This window comes from Hypanus sabinus, chromosome 12 (genome assembly GCF_030144855.1).
Source record: "Hypanus sabinus isolate sHypSab1 chromosome 12, sHypSab1.hap1, whole genome shotgun sequence".
Lineage (NCBI taxonomy): Eukaryota > Metazoa > Chordata > Chondrichthyes > Myliobatiformes > Dasyatidae > Hypanus > Hypanus sabinus.
In genome coordinates, this window is record NC_082717.1 from 92,573,820 (window position 1) to 92,599,965 (window position 26,146).

At 42.6% G+C, this 26,146-nt stretch overlaps 1 protein-coding gene across 3 annotated transcripts in view; it reads left to right on the top strand.

Moving 5' to 3' along the window:
* prkn (parkin RBR E3 ubiquitin protein ligase) overlaps positions 1-26,146 on the top strand; it is a 1,175,275-nt gene that overhangs the window by 55,052 nt on the left and 1,094,077 nt on the right. Inside the window, exon 2 of one of the 3 annotated variants that reach the window (XM_059986470.1) lies at positions 5,239-5,410. The exons of the other annotated variants lie outside the window; for them this stretch is intronic. Coding sequence (XP_059842453.1) covers positions 5,401-5,410 — 10 coding nt within the window. The 5' untranslated portion in view covers positions 5,239-5,400. The remainder of the gene's footprint in view (positions 1-5,238; positions 5,411-26,146) is intronic. 3 annotated transcript variants of the gene reach the window in all.

Genomic DNA, 26,146 nt, shown 5'->3' on the forward strand with positions numbered 1-26,146 from the left:
ACTACTACGTGGTGAGCTCCCTCGACCAGGACACAGCGGCCCAGGTCGCGGAGTTCGTACAGTCGCCCCCGGCAGACGGCAAGTACACGGAATTCAAAGCCCTGCTCCTCAGGACTTCCGGACTCTCACGGCACGAGCGGGCTGCCCGTTTACTGCACCTGGATGGCTTGGGCGACAGACCTCCATCGGCTTTAATGAATGAGATGTTGTCTCTGGCCGACGGACACACATGCCTCATGTTTGAGCAGGCATTCCTGGAGCAGCTGCCCGAGGACATACGCCTGCTGCTATCCGACACGGATTTCAGTGACCCCCGGAAGGTGGCAGCCCGGGCGGACTTGCTGTGGAACGCCAAAAAGGTGAGCGGGGCGTCCATCGCACAGACCTCCCAGCCACGCTCCCAGCAGCAAACCAGTCCAGGCCCCGCCGCAGAGCCCGCCAACCCCCGGCCCAATGAACACTGGTGCTTCTACCACCAGCGGTGGGGTACAGAAGCCCGCCTTTGTCGCCCGCCCTGCAAGTTCCCGGGAAACGCCAGGGCCAGCCACCGCTGATGGCTACGGCGGCTGGCCATCGGGATAGCCTCCTGTATGTGTGGGATAGAAGGTCGGGACGCCGGTTTTTGGTCGATACTGGGGCTGAGATCAGCGTTTTACCTCCGACGAGTTACGACACCCGCAGCAGGGCACCGGGTCCTCCCCTGAGGGCCGTGAATGGCAGCACAGTAAAGACCTATGGCACCCGTCAGGTGCAGCTACAGTTCGGCTCCAGCCAGTTCACGTGGGACTTCACACTGGCCGCCGTAGCCCAACCGCTTCTGGGTGCGGATTTTTTGCAGGCTCACAGCCTGCTGGTCGACCTGCCCAGGAAGAGACTGGTACATGCCGAGACCTTTCAGACGTTCTCCCTGGGTGCGGCCCAGTTGCCAGCCCCTCACCTCGGCTCCATCACGCTGTCCGACAACGACTTCACCAGGGTCCTGGCGGAGTTCCCATTGGTTCTGGCACCGCAGTTCACAGCGGCCATGCCCAGGCACGGCGTACAGCACCACATCCCGACCCAGGGACCACCCCTCCACGCCCGCGCTCGGCGGCTTCCCCCGGACAAGCTCCGACTGGCGAAGGAGGAGTTCCAGAGGATGGAGGAATTGGGGATCATCCGGTGGTCCGACAGCCCATGGGCCTCCCCCCTGCACATGGTGCCCAAAGCGACGGGGGGCTGGAGACCGTGCGGCGACTACCGCAGGCTGAACGAGGCTACCACACCGGACCGCTACCCTGTGCCGCACATTCAGGACTTTGCAGCAAACCTGCACGGCGCACGGATCTTCTCCAAGGTAGACCTCGTCCGAGGGTACCATCAAATCCCGATGCATCCTGACGACGTCTCCAAAACGGCTCTCATCACCCCTTTCGGCCTTTTCGAGTTCCTCCGCAAGCCGTTCGGCCTGAAGAATGCCGCACAGACGTTCCAGCGGTTAATGGACGCGGTGGGACGGGACCTGGACTTCGGGTTCATCTATTTGGATGACATCCTCATAGCCAGCGGCAGTCGTCAGGAGCATCTGTCCCACCTCCGTCAACTCTGCGCCCGACTGAGTGAGTACGGTCTTACAATCAACCCCGCCAAATGCCAGTTCGGACTCGATACCATTGACTTCCTGGGCCACAGGATTACTAAAGATGGGGCAACCCCTCTGCCTGCTAAGGTAGACGCGGTCCGCCTCTTTCCCCGACCCACCACGATCAAAGGCCTTCAGGAATTCGTAGGTATGGTCAATTTCTACCGCCGCTTCCTCCCTTCAGCTGCCCGGATCATGCGCCCCCTGTTCGCCCTGATGTCGAGTCCGAGCAAGGACATTACCTGGGACGAGGAGTACACAGCCGCTTTCGTTCAAACGAAGGAAGCTTTGGCGGATGCCGCAATGCTAGTACATCCCAGAATGGACGCCCCTACTGCCCTCACAGTGGACGCATCAAACACGGCAGTCGGTGGGGTGCTGGAGCAACTCATCGCAGGTCGCTGGCAACCCCTGGCGTTTTTCAGCAAACACCTGCGACCACCCGAGCTTAAGTACAGTGCTTTCGACCGGGAACTGTTGGCGCTTTACCTGGCAATCCAGCATTTCAGGTACTTCCTAGAAGGTCGGCCCTTCACCGCGTTCATGGACCACAAACCGCTTACCTTTGCGTTTACGAAAGCGTCCGACCCCTGGTTGTCCCGCCAGCAACGCCACCTGTCCTACATCTCTGAATACACGACGGATGTCCGGCACGTCTCGGGTAAGGACAATGTCGTGGCGGATGCGCTCTCTTGCCCTACCGTTCATGCCCTTTCCCAAGGGGTAGACTTTGAGGCACTGGCAGAGGCACAGCAGGCGGATGAGGAGATTCCGAGTTACAGAACCGCAGTCTCCGGTTTGCAGCTCCAGGACCTCCCCGTAGGCCCCAGTGAGAGGACCCTACTCTGTGACGTCGCCACCGGCCAGCCCCATCCAGTCGTCCCGACAGCATGGCGGCGCCGCGTTTTCGACTCCATTCATAACTTGGCGCATCCCTCCATCTGGACAACTGTCCGGATGGTTTCCAGCTGCTTCGTTTGGCACGGACTCTGCAAACAGGTCAGTGAATGGGCCAAAATGTGCATGCACTGCCAGACGGCCAAGGTGCAGCGGCACACCAAAGCCCCACCGCAGCAGTTCCATCCCGCCCACTGGCGTTTTGACCACATTCATGTGGATATCGTGGGCCCCCTGCCAGTGTCGCGCAGAGCGCGACACCTCCTGACTATTGTGGACCGGTTCACAAGATGGCCAGAGGCGGTCCTACTCACCGACACCACCTCCGAATCTTGCGCCCGAGCCCTGATCGCCACCTGGATATCTCGCTTTGGTGTACCAGCCCACATTACCTCCGACAGAGGCGCCCAGTTCACCTCCAGCCTGTGGTCAGCTATGGCCAGCCTTTTGGGGACTCAGCTGCACCACACCACTGCCTACCACCCACAGTCGAACGGGCTAGTGGAGCGTTTCCACCGTCACCTGAAGTCGGCCCTCATGGCCCGCCTGCGAGGAGCCAACTGGGCGGACGAGCTTCCCTGGGTCCTACTCGGCATCCGCACAGCGCCCAAGGACGACCTGCACGCCTCGTCGGCCGAGTTGGTATACGGCGCGCCCCTGGTCATCCCCGGGGAGTTCCTACCAGCCCCAAGGGGGCAAGAGGAAGAACCCGCAGCAGTCCTGGGCAGACTACGCGAGAAGCTCGGTAACCTGGCCCCCATACCCACTTCACAGCATGGGCGGCACCCGACCTGCGTACCCAAAGACCTACAGAACTGTAAGTTTGTGTTTGTACGAAGGGGCAGGCATCGGCCGCCGCTGCAGCGGCCATACGAGGGGCCGTTTATGGTGCTCCGGAACAACGGGTCCACGTTCGTGCTGGACGTTGGGGGGAAAGAGGAGGTTTTCACGGTGGACCGCCTCAAACCGGCCCATGTGGACCTGGCGCAACCGGCCGAGTTTCCGGCGCCTCGGCGCAGAGGCCGACCTCCCAAGCAGGTTCTGGCCCAGACTGTGGACATTGGGGGGTGTATCGCCGGTTCTGGGGGGGGGGGGTTATGTGGCGACCCATTTCCTGCCGCATCCGAACCGACTCACAATTAGATAGCCTACGGGGGTTTGCGAGCACAGAGCTTTGGAGCCTCTGCGCCATGGGGGGGCCGGTTGAGGGAGGCTTAAAAGTGAGGCTGAAGTTTTCGAATAAAGTTTTTTCCTTCGACTGCAGTTACTGGCTCCGTGTCGTAATTTTAGCGCTGCATGTAGCACACCGCTACATGCACATACATTTCTACCACCAAAATGCATGACCATGCATTTTCCAACATTGTACTTCATTTGCCACTTCCTTACCCTTTGTCCTAATCTATCTAAGGCTTTCTGCAGCCTGCCTGTTTCCTCAACACTACCTGCCCCTCCACCAATCTTTGTATCATCTGCAAACTTGACAACAAAGCCATCTTTCCCATCACCTAAATCATTGATATATGGCATAAAAAGAAGTGGTCTCAATTCTGATCCCTGCAGAACACCACTAGTCATTGGCAGCCAACCAGAAAAGAATCCTCTTGATGCCTGTAATATGATGGGTTCTTAACTTGGTAAGCAGCCTCATGTGTGGCACCTTGTCAAAGGCCTTCTGAAAGTCCAAATATACAACATCCACTGCATCCCCTCTTATCTATCCTATTTGTAATCTCCTCAAAGAAATCCAACAGGTTCATTAGGTATCTCCTGTCTGTTCCTCTGACTATTGAGTCGCCTATTACTACCTCTTCTTCTTCTTTCCCTTCTGCGCCACAAACCCATGCTCAGTGCCAGTAACCTGGTTTCTATGGCATTCTTCTGGGAGATTATCCCCCTTCAACAGCATCCAAAACAGTATTCTTATTTTTGAGGAGAATGGTCATGGGTGCTCTGCGCTAACTGCTTATTCGCATTTTCATTTCTCCTAACAGTCACTCAGATACTCACCTCCTGCAACTTAGGGTTGACTACTTCCTTGTAACTCTGATCATCTCCTTACACGCCTGTACAAGTTAAAGCTCATCCAACTGCTGCTTCAGATCCCTAACATGGTTTTCAAGGAGCTGTAACTAAATGCACTTCATGTAGATGTAGTTCCCTGGGAGACTCTGGGTCTCCCAGGACTCCAACATCTGGCATGAAGAACACACAACAACCATTTACTACAGTAGGTACAGTAAGAGAGAGAGAAAAAATAGTTTAGGATTATTACAGCTGAAATCCGTTGTCACAGCCATGGGTGCTTCAGTAATCAACATGGTTTTAAGACATTTTAAAAAATCTGTTGATCCTCAAAATGACAGCAGATGTAGGTCATGAGTGCAATTCCTCTTTAAGTAAATAGAAGCAGGGAAGGTACACTGAGCTACAGGCATGGTTGAAGCATGGAGGCCTCAGCCCCTATTTACAACTATCCTCTGGAATATAAAGTTGAAGACCTCAAAGCAAGATTGAAGTACCAAGGGATGTCAGTGACTGCTGTGTTCTTTGCTTCATGGAAACATGGCTATCCCCTGGCATTTCAGATGCAGCACTGCAGCCCAATGGCTTCACTAATCACCTTAAAGACAGATCAATTGAGTCTTTTAATGGTAGAGGAGAGGGAATATTTCTATTTTATAATTTCTATTTTAGATATCTCTTTTTTTGCTTTTCAGGGTGTGTGGAGGGGGTTCTTTTGAAGACCCTGACCTGGAGTTACACTCTGACTTAGGTTGTTGTGGGAATGGAACCCGCTATCAGGGCCTCATAGCTGACGACTTTTTGATTTCTCAAGGACGCGGCGTGGAAGACGAGTGTGGCTTCAGGTTCGGGACTTCATGGCTTTGGGTACGTGCTGATTTGAGGCCAGTGCCTGTGACTGCTGGGTGCTGGGTATTGTGTGCCTAGAGAGATATGCCCTTTTGTTGTTGACTTTGGGCACAAAGCTCAGAAAAAGCAATAGACTTTTAACATTGTAAATCAGCGAGTTGTTTGTTATGTCTCCCCCCTTGCTGTGAAATGGGGACACCCCTTTTCCCCTTATTAGGGAAAGAGAGAGCCTGCGTTATGTGAAATATCGGTGTAGTTTTTGGGGTACTGCAAGTCTGTGTCTTTATTGATGCTTGCTGCACGCTCGGTGGAGGGTTCTGATGGTTTTTCTGCTGGTGAGGGTGGGGGGCTGTCATTGCCTTGCTGCTGCTTGTGTGTGGGAGGGGGGTTCGGGGACTTTGGGGTTCTAACATTTTAACTATCATTCATTCTTTGGGGCACTCCTCTGTTTTTGTGGATGTCTGCAAAGAAAAAGAATTTTAGGATGTGCATCGTTTACATTTCTCTGACATTAAATGCACCAATTGAAACCTATAGAGTTGTAGGGGACTTGGTATGTCATCAGAGATTCATGCAGGTTTCTACAGATTTACCGTTGAGAACATTGCAATTAGCTGTATCACTGTCTGGTATGGAGGGGCCGCTGCACTCATTCAGAAAAAGCTGCAGAAAGTTGCAAACTCATTGAGCTTCATAATGGGCACCAACCTTCCCAGCATCAAGCACATCTTTAAAAGGCGATGCCTTAAAAAGGCAGCATCTGTCATTAAGGACCCCCATCACCCAGGACAAGCCCTCTTTTCATTGTAACCATCTAGGAGAAGGTACAGGAAACAGGAGAGCCTGAGGACATACACTCAGAGTTTTGGGAACAGCTTCTTCCCCACTGCCATCAGATTTCTGAATGGACAGTGAACTCATGAACACTAGTTCACCATTTGTTCCACTTTTTGATCTCTTACTGCACTACTTATTTGAACAGTAATTTATAGTTTTCAAAATTATGTATAGCATTGCACTGCTGCAGCAAAACAGCATATTTCACAACATATATGGGTGATATTAAATCTGGAATGCTGGAGGCAAAAACTGTGAGATTTGGTCAGCATTTTCACCACTCCCTATATATCTCTTCAGACATGAAAATAAATTAATGGGATAGTTGACGTTTCAGGTTGAGAGACTGCATGTAGTCGTGATACAGGGTCATGACCCAAATCTTTGACCATCTCTTTGCTTCCACAGATGCTCCTTGACCTGCTGAATTCCTCATGCAGCTTGTTTTTTTGTTCAAGATTCTAACACCTGCAGTGCCTTCTATCTCCCTGAAAATAAATTAAATTAGTTTATCATTAATAATTTATAGTTTTTAAATAATCAACATCACATTGGTTTCAGCTACCTGACATTGATGGTAATGGTACATGACACACCAAAATAATAAAAATGTCATTTTCCAAAAAGTGGAGAAGCCAATTTTTAAGTGGGATATCTCCAGTAGCGGTCTGACAGGTACATGATAATCCATGCTGTCCTGCATTAATGCTGTGTTAGACAATTTCAGTGGCAATTCCTCTAAATCTGCCATTGATTCTTGCTGATGCTGAAATCATAAAATTAGACCTTGATGTCCGGTAACATGTTTGGCCTTCATGTCCTCTCTTTTCCATCTTCTCCATATCCTCCTCATTCCAGCTGATTCATCTGCTTTGTATGACCTCCCTTCAGCTCCGCAGTACAGTTAATTCCCAGAGCAAGGACATCCTTCCTGGCATCAATTCTTTTCACATATTTCATTTGGGACAAGCACTGAGAAATAACTCAGTGTACAAACTTCAAACTTCAGCCTTCTGAATCAGTCTCAGCTCTTAGAATAGATAGTCTTGTACTTTAAATTTTAATTACTGAGCACGAATAGTTCTTTTTGGAATTACCGCCAACAATCAGCATGCTAGGTTATTTGTCTATATGAATTATCCCTGAATGTAGAATCAAAGAATCGAAGGAGAAGTTGGGCCCTTAAAAGAAAACAAGTTGCCGGTCTGCAGAAGAGGAAGAATTAAACTGATGGCCTCCGAAATGTCTTTATTCATCTTTAAATGAGGCTTCCTTGAGCTCTTGATTTTATCTCCCTTATTTCTGTACCTCTGTTGGTCCCCACCATTACCCCATTAAATCATTTTGATTTACACAAGCGTGGGCTCTCCTTTAGTTCTAAACATCTCATCGCACCTTCCACCCTACTGTAAACCTACTTAATCTCTGTCTCTCCCTCTCTCTCTGTCTCTCCCCCCTCCCTCTCTCTCTCTCCCCCTCCCTCTCTCTCTCTCTCTCTCCGCCCCCCTTCCTCTCCCTCTCTCTCCCTCCCTCCTCCTCTCCCCTCCCTCCCCATTCTGATGAAAGATCACAAACCTGAAACATTGACTGTTCCTGTTCTACGGATACTGCATGAACCTGCTGATTTTTTTCCAGCAGTTTTTCAAATTTCTAGCATCTACAGCTTTCTAAAATTTTAATTTCTTTAACTGATGTGATTCCTTTGCTTTGCATCATTCTCCTTCAATGGATTCCACAGTTGTCTTGCTAGGTGGATGTACATTCATTTCATTTTACTTTAATCAATTCAGTCATACCACTGAATAGCTGTGGTGGCCTCTTATCCAAGTGTACTCTTATAATTCAAGCCATTCAAGGACTAGTTGTTACATTTTTGCAATATTATGAGAAAACATAAACTAGATTTCTAAAGAAACCCAGCTCTACCTCACCACCACCTCTTTCAAACTCACCTCTACCTGCGATTTGTCATGTTGCTTTTCTAAATTCTGGGATTTGACAAGCAGAAATTTCCTTCAATATTGCTCTATTGCTCACCTAGGCAATTGTAAAAAGCTGAAACAAACCATATACAATATCATAGCTCTATATGACCCAGATAGAAGAGATCTATCTATCTTAATGCACAATGGAAATATGGATGTTTAGGGAGCACTTGCATGGTGTTGGATAGGTTTGTCCCTTTGAGGCAGGGAAAGGATGAAAGAACCATGGTTGAGAAGAGATGTGGAACATCTAATCAAGAAAGAAAGAAGTTTACTTAAAGGTTTAGGAAGTAGGGATTAGACAGGGCTCTAGAGGGTTACGAGGTAGCCAGGAAAGAAATGAAGAATAGATTTAGGGGAGCTAGAAGGGGTATGAGAAAGCTCTGGCAAATATGATTAATGAAAACCCCAAGGCATGTGGATGACTAGTATGAGGGTAGGACTGATCAGGGATAGAAGAGGAAATGTGCTTGGGATCAAAAGAAGTAGGCAACATCCTTAATGAATACTTCACTAGAGAGAAGAAACTTGTTATTTGTGGTGGCAGCGTAAAATGTCTGATATGTTGGAACATGTTGACATTAAGAAAAAGGATATACTGGAAAACATTAGGACAGGTATTACCTGAGGCTGATTGGGATATGCCCCAGGTTACTATGGGACGCAAGGGAAGGGATTGCTGTACCTTTGGCAATGATCTTTGGCCTCTCTGGCCATCAGAGAAGTAAAAATGTGAAGGATGACAAATGCTATTCCTTTGTTCAAGAAAACAAATAGAAACAACCATGTGTCTTTCTTCAGTGGTGGACAAATTATTGGAGAAGTTTCTTAGAAATAGGATTTACGAGCATTTGGAGAAACAAAATTTTACCAGGAGAGAAGGTTTTACTGTCAGAAGTACACCTGCTTGAGTATTACTTAAGAGGACAGTCCTTAATCTGCTTTTGGGGTTTCCAAGCAGATGCTCTGGAATTTAAATTTGTTATTTTTAGATGAGCTCATTTAACATAAACGTCCGTATGCACGGTCTTAATATGAGTCCTTAAGTTCATGCATCTGCCATTGGATGCATCAGTGGATGAGAACGTGTATTTTGGAAGCAAAGCCTTTCCTGTTTTGTGTGGAAGAAAGTCTCTGTCAGATTCTTGTCCGAGCTGACCACCTTCAACATCATGAAGTCCAGTGGAGCAACAAAGAAATGATGTTTTTGATCCCATTCCATTTTACCACATGAGGGCAATCTGTCCTACTACTTGATGTGAACTTTTTCATTGAGAAATACTCTTTTTGGAGCTCCCCATATGCACTGTGACAACGTATAATTGAGAGAAAGGCTGGAATTCATTAACACAGAAATTGCCTTGCACGTTGTGCTCAAGAGAAAACCACTCTCTGTTGGCCTCTGAGAAAATTGAGATAGGTCAGCATGGTTCCAAAACCAATCTGAAGCCTAAGGTGTGTTATTGCTTAAAATATTGTGATCTTTTGTATTTATGGAATTATGTTGTGGGGAAAAGAACAGAACAGTTGAATGCGAAGCTCAGGCCTGTATGAGTTTTTTCAAAACTATCTTTATTCATGTTACAAAATAATTAATTACTTATCATATCAGAAAATACTACTGTCAGTCTTGTAGGACCAGCTGTTCTTTTCTGGTTATTGAATAGCATGTATTTTACATATAACCATATAACAATTACAGCATGGAAACAGGCCATCTCTGCCCTTCTAGTCCGTGCCGACGCTTACACTCACCTAGTCCCACTGGCCCGCACTCAGCCCATAACCTTCCATTCCTTTCCTATCCATGTACCTATCCAATTTTACTTTAAATGACAATACCGAACCTGCCTCTACCACTTCTACTGGAAGCTCATTCCACACAGCTACCACTCTCTGAGTAAAGAAATTCCCCCTCATGTTACCCTTAAACTTTTGCCCCCTAACTCTCAAATCATGTCCTCTTGTTTGAATCTCCATGAAAGAAAGTCTATTAACTACCCAGAAGCCTTTTAATAACTGTAGCTTTATTTACAGTGTCCCAAAAATATATAGCATGGAGCAAATGAAACACGTTATGTTTAGGTGTAAGGGGATAAATACGTAGGGAATCTTGAGTTCAAAACACATCATAAAATTAGATAATGGAATTATATCTATCCTTAACCTTTTGTTTGATTTTGTACTGTTACTTGCTTAGAGATCTTTGTTGAAATGTGAATGCTCAAATGTTTATCAAGGGAATTGATCAGCAGAAAATGATAAAGCCAAACACTGCAAGGGATAATTATTAATAAATGCAAAAGAATTTTTGAATGATCTTATAATGTGATCATAAGCAAATATAAATGAGCATGTTATTTTTCCTCCAATGAAATTGAAATGCTGTGGATGATGAAAATTTGCAACAAACTGCCAAAATTGCTGGGAATGTTTGATAGGTCCAGCAACATTGTTTGAAAATGATTGATAACTGACAATATGGGTTTCACCCATTTTTACTCTGTCAGATAGGCCCTACTTTTACTTGATTGCCAAATCAGGTGCTTCTAAACAAAAGCACCTGGTTTAAATGATGCAGTGTACTGACACTTCCCACACTAAGGAATGGCTGTGTCACGCCCTGTGCAGTGATGCTTATGATGCTAACTTTACATCTACTGCCTACTAGTAAAAGATAGAACTTTAAAATTAATGTTCAGGAGTCAGTGAAAAATAAATGGAGAACTTTTAATATCTGTGTGATTCAATGGTGGTCTCGAATGTTTCAGCAAACCTTATTAGATTTTGTGCTCTTTGTTTCTATTGATAAAGCCCAGGATTGTGTATGCCTTATTAATTACTACCTGCCCTCCACATTCAAGGTTGTGCACTCGCTCTCAAGTCCCTCTGCTCCTGTACCCTTTAGTGCAGGGGTTCTAAATCTTTTTTATGCCATGGACCCCTTTGTTACTTCAGTGAAGCCTACGGATCCCTTTTCAGAATAACGTATTATAACAAATGTAATGTGATATGAAAATATCTGTGATTTCTATTCATGACAAAGTCACAGGATGTGCTAATACTACTGTGGTTAGATGCTTATTTTCATAATTGAAGGAAATGTTAAATTTTTAACTTTCCATTGGAGAGGAAGTCAAGATTCAGAAGGCCCTCAACTACATCTGTTGCTGACACTGATAGTTTTACACTGCATCAGTGTGAAAAATATCCTTAGAAGTAATCAATAGGCATACAATGCTTTCCGAGGAAATAAAACTTCAAATTACTTTTGAGGTAACAGCTTTAGAATGAGATTTAAGTCAAGATTTCTTCTGCCCTCCGCGTGATGGGTGCAAAAAATTAAATTAGGAAGAATACAACTTCTAAAGACCTGAATACCATTTAACTGTCAATTACAACTCTAATAAGAAGTTAGTTGATTATTTATATCATTACCTTCATATAAATAGTAGGCATTTCCCAACATTACAACAGTGACTAATTTACAAAAGAACATATTTGACTATTAAGTGCTTCAGACTTAATCAGTGTTATTTAAATACAGGCAGTCCCCAGGCTATGTACGAATTCCGTTCCTGAGACTGTCTTTAAGTCGGATTTGTACGTAAGTCGGAACAATTACATCTAGTATTATTTAGTGTCAGTTAGTCAAATGTTTGTCTTAGTAGATAGTATATATTTTACCTTTCTATGCATATAAAACACTTAAAAAACGTATGTATTCCAATAATTAAACCACTGCGTTGCTTAGTAATAATTGTAGCTTTCATCGGGGCAGGGCCTTTCACACGCTCCATTATTCTCACTTTATCTGTAATCCTTTAAAATTGTTCTGATCATTGACCTACTGTAGATTAATACTTTTCCAATGACCGATGGCATTTCACCTCTTTCCAAATGCTTTATTATTTCCACTTTATTTTTAATCGCGATTGCTTCCTGTAAATGGAACAAAAACACTGTGGGCGGCAGGTCCCAAACTGTGCTGGCTCCCGAGGTCCGCTGGGTCCTAAGGACCACAGCATTGAATTCCCCGGGTGCTAAACTGCACCACACTGAGACAGGTTAAATGGGACAAGTGGGGGCTGTGCTGGGTTTGGGTATTTGATCCTCCACAATATTCCACGTGGGAATTTAAACTGAAGGTGTAAGTGTTTTTTTTATGAGGTTGGATTGCGAGCTCGACGTCAACCCAGCACGGATGGTACGGGAGTCACTGGATCAACATCAACCCGGCATGGGAGCTGTCTGTCACTAAATTGAACTCGGGAACCTCTGTTCTCTAGCCTGGTGCTGATCTAACTGCACCACCAGCTGACCGGAACGGGGTGGGGCAGAATCAGGGTGAATCTTACTAAGAAAAATTTAAGCCAAATACAGAGTTAAACACTCAACATAATATCAATGGCAATGACTTAAAATGGCGGACAGCGTTCTCCTTCCTCGGTTTGTATGTACGAGTTGTCTGTAAGTTGGACTTTTGTAACTCGGGGACTGCCTGTACACATTATTTATTCTATTTGGGTTAAATCAGAAGTCTGAATATCTTAACTTTTTAAATATGTCTTAGACAATAGACAATAGACAATAGGTGCAGAAGTAGAGTCTGCACCGCCATTCTGAGATCATGGCTGATCGTTCTCTATCAATACCCAGTCCCTGCCTTGTCCCCATATCCCTCGATTCCCCTATCCATCAGATATCTATCCAGCTCCTTCTTGAAAGCATCCAGAGAATTGGCCTCCACCATCTTCCGAGGCAGTGCATTCCACACCTCCACAACTCTCTGGGAGAAGAAGCTCTTCCTCAACTCCGTTTTAAATAACTGACCTCTTATTCTCAATCCATGCCCTCTGGTACTGGACTCTCCCAACATCTGGAACATATTTCCTGCCTCAATCCTATCAAACCCTTTAATTATCTTAAACGTTTCAATCAGATCCCCTCTCAATCTCCTCAATTCCAGCGTGTAGAAGCCCAATCTCTCCAATCTCTCCAATCTCTGCGTAAGACAGCCCTGCCTTCCCAGGAATCAACCTAGTGAATCTACGCTGCACTTCCTCAATTGCCAGAATGTCCTTCCTTAAACCTGGAGACCAAAACTGTACACAATATTCCAGGTGTGGTCTCACCAGGGCCCTGTACAAATGCAAAAGAACATCCTTGCTCTTGTATTCAATTCCCCTTGTAACAAAGGCCAACATTCCATTTGCCCTCTTCACTGTCTTGTCTGGAGGTAGTTTATCTATAAAAGACCAACAATCAAATTATAAATTATATTGATAGATTGTGTCAGATCCAGTTTTATATACATCAGGCAACAACGACAATATCCTGCACAATTTAATCACTCTGGTTTACGTCCATTTAGTCCATTTGCTAATGTGGAAGTGTGATAAATTCAGTCATTCAATTGCTGGAAGATCTGGATAAATATTGTAAAAATATGTAAATAGATTGCAAAGTAAAATACAGTTGAAAATGCTTGTGGATGTGAGTTTCAAAGAAAATTGATTTCCATCAAAGAACAGTGGTAACCTGACTCTTAAATGGCAAACATTACACAAATATTCAGGAGCTTAATTCCGCTTCATGGAAAAACATCAATTACACTGAAATCTTCCATGGCACCTCAACATACAAGGTAACAGCAAATACAAATATGAAAATTTTCAGTTTTTATTTTGTTTACCTACAAGTTAAAGTACCCTATGAAATATAAGATTATTTATCATGTGCTAACTGTACAACAGTTTCAGACTGATGAAGTCAGCAATTAACTTCACAAATATTAATCAAAAAGTTAGAGGTGATTGTGAAGGAAATATACCATTGTGATAAACAACTTGGAAGCTCAGTGATTACTTCAAGTTGCGATGTACGCTTGCATCTGTTTGCTGTCTTTATGAAAGAAGCATCCATGACAAGGAAGAACTAAATTGCAATCACATGGGATAATAGGCACAGCAATAAGTCATGAATATTTATTTGCAGAGGCTCTGAATACAACCATAATCAAGCTTGGTTTGGTACATAATATCTGTTTGCCCGAATTTCATGCAGCCTCTTCTATCAAGGATAAATACTGCACTGGATATAGATTACTAAGCTAAACAATAAATATTGTAATAACATTGCAATCATTCTTTTTAATGCAGCCAGGAATTTATACCCTTTTCAGCCTTTAGAAAAGTTAAGAAAGAAACAGTTCTTTAAAATTCTGCATCAGTTATGTCTCCACATAGTCAAGGTGATCATAAAGATTAAATTCTGTCTCTCTCAAACACTGCTGTATTTCTTCAATAAGTTATTTAAAGGATAATGCAAAAAACTGGTTTGCAAGGCTGTTATTAATGCAGCTGTGCTCCAAGCTTCACTGCATCAATGCAGAACATAAAACATTTTAATTTTTCTTAAAATGTCAGCAGGACCTTGAATGAAAATTGGTTTGCATAAGAATTGCTCTTGAAGTGTAGATGTATTCTATTGCAGCTCATTAGTCTAGAAGCTAGATGATGGAACTCTGGTCTGATGTGCTAATTGATGGAAAACTTCCCCTCACAGGATGTTGTGGGGGGGGGGGGGTCAGGGTGCTCCATTATTTAGTGCAAATAAAGAAGGCATATGACATGCTTGCCTTTATCAGTCAAGCAGTTAAGTTCATGAGTCAGGAATTTCTGTTGCAGCTTTCTCTAACTCTAGTTAAATACATCTGGAGTATTGCATTCAGTCTGAAAAGATGTCAAGGGTGTTCAGAAGAAGGGCCTATTCCAGTGCTGTACTGTTCTATCTTCTGTGTTCTCTTCTCTGAATTATAGAATACTGTAATTGTCAGTAATATTGTAATATTGTAATACTGTCAGTAATACTGTAATATTGTCAGTGATAAGTGTAATTATTAGTACTATGCTGTATGTATGACCATGGGAAGACAGAATAATATAATTACAGGAGAATGAAAGGAAACAGGATGTAGAGCCTTGAGTTTTTGTGATTGGTATGATTAATGAGGCTGTAAGTAGTACTGCTTTCTACAGAGCCCAAGATAGCAATAGTTCTTACATTGAGCATTCTAGTTAGCTTATTGAATTTATCCTGACATTGCCATCCTGCCCTCATTGTCATGTCCAACAATTACTATTTTCTCATGGACAAGGAAGTAGGTGCTTATACTGTCTGAGGGGTGTCAGAGAGCAGCCTTTCTGCTACTTCTTGCCTTCAGCAAACTAACATCACATATCACTGTCCCCTCACTGGTTGCTTCACAGTCCAAAGTAAATTTATTATCAAAATACAGATATACAATCCTGAGATTCATTTTCTCATAGGCATTCACAATAGAACAAAGCAATACAATAGAATCAATTAAAAACTACACCCAAAGACTGACAAGGTAGGAATGTGCAAAAGGACACAATCTGCAAATGCAACAAAAATACATAAGCGAACAATTAATACTGAGAACATGAGATGAAGAGTCCTTGGTTGTGGAATCAGTTCAGAGTTGAGGTGAGTGAAATTATCCACACTGGTTCAGGAGCCTGATGGTTGTAGGGTAATAACTGTTTCTAAATCTGGTGGTGTGGGACCTAAGGCTCCTGTACCTCTTCCTGTGTGGCAGAAGTGAGAAGAGAGCATGACCTGGATTGTGGGGGTCTTTGGTGATGGATGCCACTCCTTCGTGGCAATGCTTTTTGTAGTTGTGCTGAGGGGTGGAGAGGGCTTTTCCCGTGATTGGGCTGCGTCCACCACTTCTTGGAGGCTTTTCCATTCTTGGACATTGGTGTTCGGGTGATATCTGCGTAGAACTGGCCCTTACTCTTTATAGCCAGTAGGGACATGAGCAATTGAGGTTATGGGCGAATGTTTCCTCCCTCAGTAATCAACTAAACATACCAATGACATGTGTGCATATATATAAATGTATGTATTCAAACTGGTCAGATTTAAACTCCTGGGCACACTCTTGCTTACTGAAATTTAATTATGTAAGAAGTGCTGCGCCTGTTAAGTGGTGATGAAGGCACCTGATGACCAGCTATTCCTCTCCCATCTTAAGATCTGATTCATTATTTGCTGCCTGTGTCAATTGCAAAAGACCTCAGATTTCTGAGCCCTGATCTGAGAGGAGAGAGGTTATGATTGAAACAGTTCCTACCCTTTTATGATATCAACAAAAACTGCATTGATAGGGTTACTAAACTAATCAGGAATAGAAACCTTCCTCTCATGTAGCCCTGCTGAAGTCAATAACAGTGCATGGTCAATACTTGACAGATCTGTGAATTCAGCACAGGCTCGTGATCTCAGTGCCTCATATGGTTACCTGAAGTAGATTGAAACATCGCGGTCCTGAATTTTTTAAATACTCTTATTTCCCAGGGCAGATCACATGCCTATGTAGTCATATGTTACTCTTTGGTCCTATGCTACTTTGAAATTGCCAGCAATCAGAACAAAAGAAGGATGAATCCAGAACTGAACTATTTTCCTTTTGAAGACGGGATAAATCTGCATTTGGCTGGTGAGCAATTAGCATTATCTGTGTGATAGAATTCACAATTACAATTGAGCAGAATTTTTTTTATTTACCAGTTTGAGTGAAATGGATATTTACCTTGTGAGTGTTTTCTGTTATTCCTCAACTGCATAGTTTGCAGAATATAACACAGGGGAGAAGATGTGGCAAATCCTAAATTTAATGTGATTACCCTACAGATTTTATATTGCAGAGCACACATCAGCAATTGAAGATGTACCCAGGGGTCTAACTATGTACATAATAGTGACCATTTTTGTGTTTGCATTTGGAAATGAAAAACTTAGTCAAAAACTAATTGCTACAGTTGTCTTTGTGGATATTAATGCTGATTTCTGTATTAAGAAGATGTTACAAAAGTCGATTTTTTGTAAGTTTATTCCTACTTAACACCACTGCTGAATAGCTATCATCACATTGGTAGCAGTTGAAGATGCCTCATCACGATTATCTGAAAAGCATGAATAAACTCTTCTCGGCTTGGTATGGATATAATTTTTAACCAATGTCTTGATGACAAACTCTGCCATCTTCATCAGAGATGATGTCTGGGCATGTCTAGTTCAGTGGTATTTATACCCCTGTCATCTCTCCCTCCTGATTGGTTAACCATTGGCGCAGCACTGTAGTTTTGTGCCATTGAAGTCAATCCTACGGCCACTGCAAATGCAATGTTCTGCTACCGCTGATTTCTCCAGGTAAACCAAATGGATACATCTCCTGTTCTCCTTGATGTGGGTTTCCATTGTGTGCCCTGTTTGGCCAATATGTGCTGCTCCACATTCACAGGGAATCCTGTAAACAGCAGCTGTCCTGAGTCCTAGGTAATGCTGTGATTTGAGCTTCCATATGGGTTTGTGGATGGTATTAATCAAGTATTTTTTCAGGATCCTGCCAATCCTTCCAGAAACCATGGAAATAGAGGGATGACGGGCAGTAGCGACAGGTTCCTCTTCGTTGTTAGGTTTCCTGGTTATTCCATCAGCCCTTTTAAAGGCCTGATTGATTTTCTTCACCTTGCAGCCATCCAGTAGGAATGTCATGCATAATCATCTTATTTCCTTGTGGAAACTCTCTGGGTCCGAAATAGTTTTCACACAGTTAATCAAAGTAGAATTAAATTGTTCTACATTGGGAGGCATAATGGTGGCTGTTGTTATTGATGTATAAGTCCATATCAATTGGCTCCCGATAGACACCATGTTACCATCCAGGCTACCATCCAGTTTCCCTCATGTTAGAATATCCAGGCACAGGAGGCAACCATTCCTCTCCATCTTCAACATAAATGCAAATATAATATAATAAAAATATATGTATATGTAGCAGAAATATATATATATATATGTATGTATGAAAGAAATTTCATTGCACATTTGTGACTTTTAAACAAGTATCTTTTATTGGCTCAACTAAAATGCATTTGGTTATTTAATACAACAGAAACTAAATTTTACTCATGCTAGTTAATGTTGTCGCATTGTATTTTTACAGATTCCCACTTTATATACAAAGCATAAATATAAAATAAAAATTGCATTGAGAAAGCTGCACAGCTACATCTTATAAATACACCTTTACCCGTGTGGAAATAGACTTTTAGGTAAGCTAGCTTATTGGTTCGATAACCTAGACTCAGCAACAACTGACAGTCTTAAATATTGGACAGTCTCATTTCTACGTTGTGATGTTCACAAGTTCACAGATGGAGAAGAATAATTTATATAGCTAACAAGTCTATTCTCTCTGCAATTAGTATAAATATTTATATAAAGGTAATATTCATGTTGGGTAACAAGTGGCAGAAATGTGTGGGGTGGTGTTGGGAAGGTGGCATTTTCAGTGTTAAGTCTTCTTGGAGCACAGAATAGTGGCCATTATTAGCAGGTCAAGCTGAAATCTGAGAGGAGTGCCCACCAAACTCCTATAGCTGGCAGCAGTGACATTGAAACTTCAGTCACAGTGTGCTGTCAGCACCCACTGCAGTTTACTTACCCTCAAACAGTTCTATTTCTCTACACTCTCCTCTAGAGCATCCAAACAGTAAAGGCACCTACATTAGACTATTGTTTATTGATGACAGCTCAGCCTTCAATACAATAATTTCAAACAACTGCATCTTCAAACTTGTAGACCTCAGACTCAACACCTCCCTTTGCAACTGGAACCTGACTTCCTGAGCAACAGACCACAATCAATAAGGATAGTGAGCAACACATCCACCAAAATTATCCTTAATAACTCCCCCTATTTATTCCCTATACATTCATGACTGTGTGGCTTTATTTCTATCTGCATTTGCAGATTATACCACCAAATCAGGCTGTAAAAAAAAAAGATCTGTCAGGGAACATGAAGGAGATAGCCTAATGACACGATGTCATGTCAACAACCTTTCCCTTGATGCCAGTGTAACAAAAGGGCTGACTATTGATTTCTGGAAGATTTGTGGTGCATATGCTCCTGTTTATATTAACAGTGCTGAAATTGTGAGGATTGAGAGCTTCAAGTTTCTAGCACTGATCCAATGACATTGATGCCACAGCCAAGAAAGCTCCCTAGTGTCTCTAGTTTCTCAGGAGGTTAAAGAAGTTTGGCATGTCTACTTTGATCCTCGTCAATTTTTATTGAAGCACCACGGGAAGCATCCTATCAGGATGCACCACAGTTTGGTACAGCAACTGCTCTGCCCGTGACATCAAGAAACTGCAGAGTTGTGCACACAGCTCAGCAGAGCATGGAGGCCAGTCTCCCCTCCTCTGATTTTGTCTGCACTTCTCGCTGCCTCGGTAAAGTGACCAATATAATCAAAGATCTCACCCACCCTGAATATTCTCTCTTCTTCCCAGCCCACTCTCCCATTTATCAGGCAGGAAACTTGTACCAGGTTCAAGGACAGTTTCTATCCTGATACTATAAGTCCATTGAACTGTTCCCCAGTATGATAAGATGGATTTCTGACTTAATCTACCTTGCTCTGACCTTAAACATCATTGTCTACTTGCAGTGAACTTTTTCTGTAACTGTTACACTGTGTTCTGCAGTCTGTTTTTGTTTTATTTTGTATTACCTCAGTGCACTGTTCTAATGAATTGATCTTTATTGATTGATTGATAGATTGATTGAAATAAGCACAGAATAGGCCTTCCGGCCCCTCAAGCAGCACTGCCCAGTGATGCCCCCCAATTTAATCCTCACCTAATCACTGGACAATTTACAGTGACTGATTAACCTACCAATTGCTCTGACTTTGGAATTTGGGAGGAAACCGGAGCATCCAGAGGAAATCCACGAAGTCACGAGTAGAAGGTACAAACTCCTTACAGTCAGCAGCAGGAGTTGAACTCAGGTCACTGGTACTGTAAAGAGTTGTGCTAACCACTGTGCTACTGTACAATGGTACATGTGACATTAATAAACCAATTTACCAATTTAAGATCTCTGATACTGTAACAGTCAAAATAAAAACTAAACCCCTGCAAGTCTATGAAATTTAGCATTTACTCTTCCAACTAATTGCCAGAAAACTCAAAAGTGATTGAAGGTCCCTTTGACTCGTGCAAGTGGTTTGGTCCGTGCTTTTGTTCAACCCCCCTCAGTTTATGAATTAGTTCTAGCTGCATTGTCATGATCTAATTTGACAACAAATCTACATTACTGTACTTGAGCATTCAAATAATGATTTGTCTGCTCTGCATACTTAAATTGTGCACAAGGGAAGCATGTTTTCCAAGCTTTATATTAGCTGGTGATGTGAGTTGCATTTAAATTGTGATATCTCATATAAGAAATTACAACCATTTTGCTACTACAGTGCTCAAATAATGTTTGTGGCAGAGGCTATTTTCAAACTTACATTACCCCCACCACTACACCCCCGTCCACAGTTCAACTGTAAAGAGAATTCCTTTTCTGTCTAATTATCTCAGCAAAAACTTTAATCCAATCATGCCTGAGAATTCTGTATCCCTGGTTTGAGTCAATTTAAATCCATGTTTATTATTGTAGGGAATAAATACCATGAGAAATTAGTTACTTGAAGCAGCAGTGTAGTAAATTACAAACTTAATATAATCATACATAAATATGCAAACAAAATGAACAACAACAATAAGTTGAGAGAGAGAGAGAGAGAGAGAAAAAGAGAAAGAAATACTCACGGCAAATAGGTGATGCTGCCAAGGCCAACGTTTAATAGTATTGGCATCCACTTGAATTGCTGCAGTCCTTGTGACATGATGAACATTTTTTCTGTCAGGTAGGGAACCTCAGGTTTTTGACTCAGTGATAATGAAGAAACAATGTTTTATCCTTAAACAAGAAGAATATATGATTTCAGGGGGAAGTTGTTGGCAGCAAAGTTATACTTGCCTATTAAGGTTTTGGAAATTGTCCTTAATGGTGCCTTGGTGAGTCACAATAAATATTTTCCCCTTTTTATAAAATGAAACATGCACACACATTCAAGGTGCCACTCAGATCATAGAAAAATGTGGCTGTGCTTGGTTCTGTCACATACACTGGATGGATGAAGAGCAGGCAAAAGATTATCTAAGTTCTCATGTAATGCTGATTTGTTACCATGAGATCAGAGATGGAGAAGGTCAGTAGCTTTAAATTGTTGGCATTATCATATCAGAGGATCTGTTCAGGGACCAGTGTATAAGTGCCAACACAAAGAAGGCATGATGGTGCCTCCACTTTTTTACAGTTTGGGTAGATTCAACATGTCATCTAAAACATTGACAAACCTCTATAAAAGCACAGTGGAGAGTATCCTGACTGGCTATATCATGGCTTGGTATGGCAACACCAAGCACAGAAACAGAAATGTCTACAGAAAGTGGTGGATACTGCTCAGTTCACCACAGATAGAGCCCTCCCCACTATTGAGCACATTAGCATCCACCATCAAGACCCCCTAGTATCCATAACTTCACTCTCCTCAACACTGAACTGTTTATTGGACACAACTTGTGGACTCACTTTCAAAGGCTCTACAACTCGTTCTTAGTGTTAATTATTTTTATATTTGCACAATTTTTCTTCTTTTGCATGTTGATTGTTTGCCAGTTTATGTTTGCTGTATAGTAAAGTATCCCCCAGATGCAAAGTGTTCCCGTACACAAACTTCTGTCACCTCTCTGTCTCATTCCTTAATCGGAGATCTCGTATCTCATTCTCTCTAGTTGGGACTTCTAGGATTAAGGAAACTTTCCTGTACACATTTGATAAACTCTTTCCCATACAGTCATTTTAAAGTATGGGAGTTCCACTCAATATGTGGAAAGTTAAAATCTCCTACTATCACAACCTTTTGTTTCTTGCACCAGTCTGTGATCTCCCTAAAAATATGCTCCTCTAAATCCCTTGGACTGTTGGGTGGTCTGTAATATAATCCCATTTATATGGTCATACCTTCCTTATTTTTCAGTTCTATCCATAAAGCCTCAGTAGATGATCTCTGTGGTGTGTCCTGACTGAGCACTGCTGTAACATTTTACCCAACTAGTAATGCCACCCTTCCCCCTTTAATCTGTCTTGCTCTGTCATGTCTAAATCCACAGAACAATGAAAAATTGAGCTGCTAGTGCTACCCTCTTACAACCATGTCTCACTAATGGCTACAATGTCATAATTCCACGTGTTGATTCATGCCCTAAGCTCATTTGCCTTTCCTACTGTACTCATTGCATTGAAATATACACAGCCCAGAACATTACTCCTACCATGCTCAACCTTAGATTCTTGCCTTCGTAAGTAGGCTTAACAACATCTTTCTCAATAACACTTAACCAACAGGACTACCTGTTTGGCGCTCTAGTTCCCATCCTCCTGCAACTCTAGTTACCCCACCCCACTCTCCTGTACAGCACTAGCAAACCTTTTCTCTTGGATATTAGACCCCCTCGTTGAATGTTTCTGTTCCTCTGTCATTGGCTTGCCTACAGTCAATGCTATTATAGTGATGCACCTTCCTTATACCTGAGGTGCACCCATAAGGCCTTGCAGGATGAACTATACAAAGAGTTCTGTCTAAGTGAAGCAGTGACATTCTCCCTATTCATTAAAGTTACGCCCACACCTCTTTTACTATCATCAGAACATAAGTAATGGGAGCAGAAGTAGGCCAACTGGTCTGTTGAGCCTTCTCCATCATACATTAAGGCTTGGCTGATCCGATCATTGGCTCAGCTTCACCAATCTGCCATTTCCACATAAGCTTTAATTACCCTACTCTGCAAAAATCTCTATGTCTTCAATATATTTAATGAGGTAGCCTCTACTGCTTCTCTGGGTATAGAATTCCACAATTCGCTATTCTCTGGAAAAAGCAGTCCTTAATCATCTCTGTCCTAAATCTACTCCCTCGAACCTTGAAACTTTGTCCCAAAGTTCTAGCCTCACCTATCAGTGGTAACAACTTTACCAGCTTTATCTTATCCACCCCTTCATAATTTTATATATTTCTAAGTTCCTTTCTTATTCTTCTGAATTCCAGCAAGTAGAGCCTTAGAATTTCAATCCCTCCTCAAAGGCTAACCCCACCCACCCCACTCCCAGAGTCAACCAGTTTAATCAGTTCAAAGTGGATGATCTTGCTTTTATCAATGCTTTACTCCATCTATCAGACCCTTGCCCACTCATTTAATCTATCTGTATTTCTCTGCAGGCTCTCTGCATCCTCTACACATTTGTTTTTCTACTCAATTTAGAACCATCAGTGAACTTAGATACACTACAGTCACTCAGCAACCACTCATCCTCGTCAATCAAAGTTCAAAGTAAATTTATTATCTAACTACGCATACTATGTTTCACCATATACAAGCCTGAGTTTCATTTTCTTGAGGCATGCTCAATAAATCAAAGAGCTCTAATAGAGTCAATGAAAGACTGCGCCAAACAAGATGGAAAACCTGTATGCAGATGACAACAGACTATGCAAATACAAGAGAAAAAATAAATAACAATAATAAATAAATAAACAATAAATATCAAGAACATGAGATGAAGAGTCCTTGAAAGTGAGTCCATTGGTTGTGTGAACAGTTCAGTAATGGGGGTAAATGAGTTGAGTGAACTTATCCCCTCTGGTTCAAGAGCCTGATGGTTGAGGGGTGATAATTGTTCTGGTGGTGTTAGTCCTGGGGCTCCTGTACCTTCTTCCTGGTGGCAGCAGCAAGAAGAGAGCATGACCTCGGAGGTGGTGGTCCCCGATGATGGATGCTGCTTTCCTGTGACAGCAGTCTGTGTAGATTAGCTCAATCTCATCATGGCTTTACCCATGATGGACTGGGCCATAGCCACTACTTTCTTAGGATTTTCTATTCAAGGACATTGAATGGAAAATACTAGACTGATACTGCCAGTTAATATACTCTCCAGCATACACCTATAGAATTTTCTCAAAGTTTTGGATGTCATGTGGAATCTTTGCAAAGCTTCTTCATAATTATGCTTATGTGCTGGGCCTGGGACAGGTTTCCTGAAATGATAATGCTGGCGAATTTAAAGTTGCTGACCCTCTCCAGTTCTGATCTCATGGTGAGGACTAGCTCATGGACCTCTGGGTACCTTCTTCTGAAGTCAATAACCAGCTCCGTGGTCTTTCTGACATTGAGTAAGAGGTTGTTGTTGTGGTACCACTCAGCCAGATTTTCAATCTCCCTCCTATATCAGAATCAGACTTTAATCGCCAAGTACCTGTGCATATACAAGGAATTTACTTCCGGCAGATGTTGTCTCTCTGCTCATAACAATAATAAAGATAAATATAAATGATTCATTATATGCTGATTCATCACCACCTTTGATTCACCTAAAACAGCGGTGTCATCAGCAAACTTAAATATAGCACTGGAGCTGTGCTTAGTCACACGGTCATAAGTGTAAAGTGAGTAGGATAGAGCGATTAGCCACATCCTTGTGGCGCACCTGTGCTGATGGAGATAGTGGAAGAGATGTTGTTGCCAATCCCAACTGACTGGGGTCTGCCTGTGAGGTGGCTTTCCAGAGATTGTACCTAGACCTCATTTAACTCTCGTGGTTGCCAGACTTGACTGGCTCTGAACTGGCCCTCAGCAGACTGTGAATCTCATGGTTCATTCAGGGCTTCTGGTTGAGGAAGACTCTGAATGATTTTGTGGGGACACACTTGTCTGTGACTGTTTTTATAAAGTTCATGACAACCGTAGTGCATTCATTCGTTTATCCATTGACTACTGTCTCACCACTCCCCCTCTCACCTTTATACCGGATATCTTACCTCTCTATCCTAAATTGTCAATAATTCTTCCCTCCACAGATGTTACTCAATCTATTGATTTCCTTCTGTAGATATCTTCAGATTCCAGCATCTGCACTCCTTTGTGTCATGATTGAATATATTTGTTTGGCTCCTAGCTATTTTTATCTCAGTTGTTTATAAAAATGATACAGAAAAAAGCTAGAGAGAAAATATAAAAAGCTATATTCAGGTAAAGGTTGTATTGAATTTTTAAAACTTCATTACCATAAAAATTCAATTGGTTAATCTTTTGGTTTTCAACATTGAACAATTGAATTCCTGCACTCCCCACTACTGTGCCCCCTACTTTCAGAGTGAAGCACAGTATTGACCACTTCTGGGTCACTTAGCAGCACTCCAGAACACAAGTGACCACTTTTGGGTTTGAGTTACCTTGTGGCTCTTATGCACTCTCTATTACAACTGCAGAAAAATATTATATAATTCTCCTTGCAGTGCTCCTTTATGTGTTAGAGTGGAAATGTTGCAAGAAACAATCCAGGGATAACTGGGATATCTTTCTAGTGTTTGCTGGACGAGGATGCCTGTTGTCTTTCAGGTCTGATCAAAATGTACGTTTTCAACAGAGAGCCATTCACATCCTGCTGCTGGACTCATTCAAATGCACTAGAATTTCAACATTTAAAAAAATGTACATTTTCTGTTTGTTAAAAGAGGCTGTATTTGTGTATGTGTGTTTATAAAAAGGAGAATGTAGAAATAGGACATATTATGCACCAGCTGTGTACTTACATTAAAATATTGCAAATTGTGAGACATGAGGTATATCATTTCATCATACTTCCTCAACACATCTGAGGACTAAGTTACCTTCTAAAGCTTTATTGGCTCCATAGCATCTTAACTAAAACTTCTGATCATCAATTATGTTATACAGCATAATTGTGTACTTTCTATGCATCTTTGATTATTGATTATTAATCACCTTATTGTGATTAGGCATAACTATTTTTTACTTTTGGTCTCCTTTAGATTTTACTTTAGTGTTTGATAAAATAGGGTAATTTTTCAAATGAATGAAGTTTCAGCCAAGCAATGCACCAATATCAGATCGCTTGGTCTTTATCAGTGCATTTTAG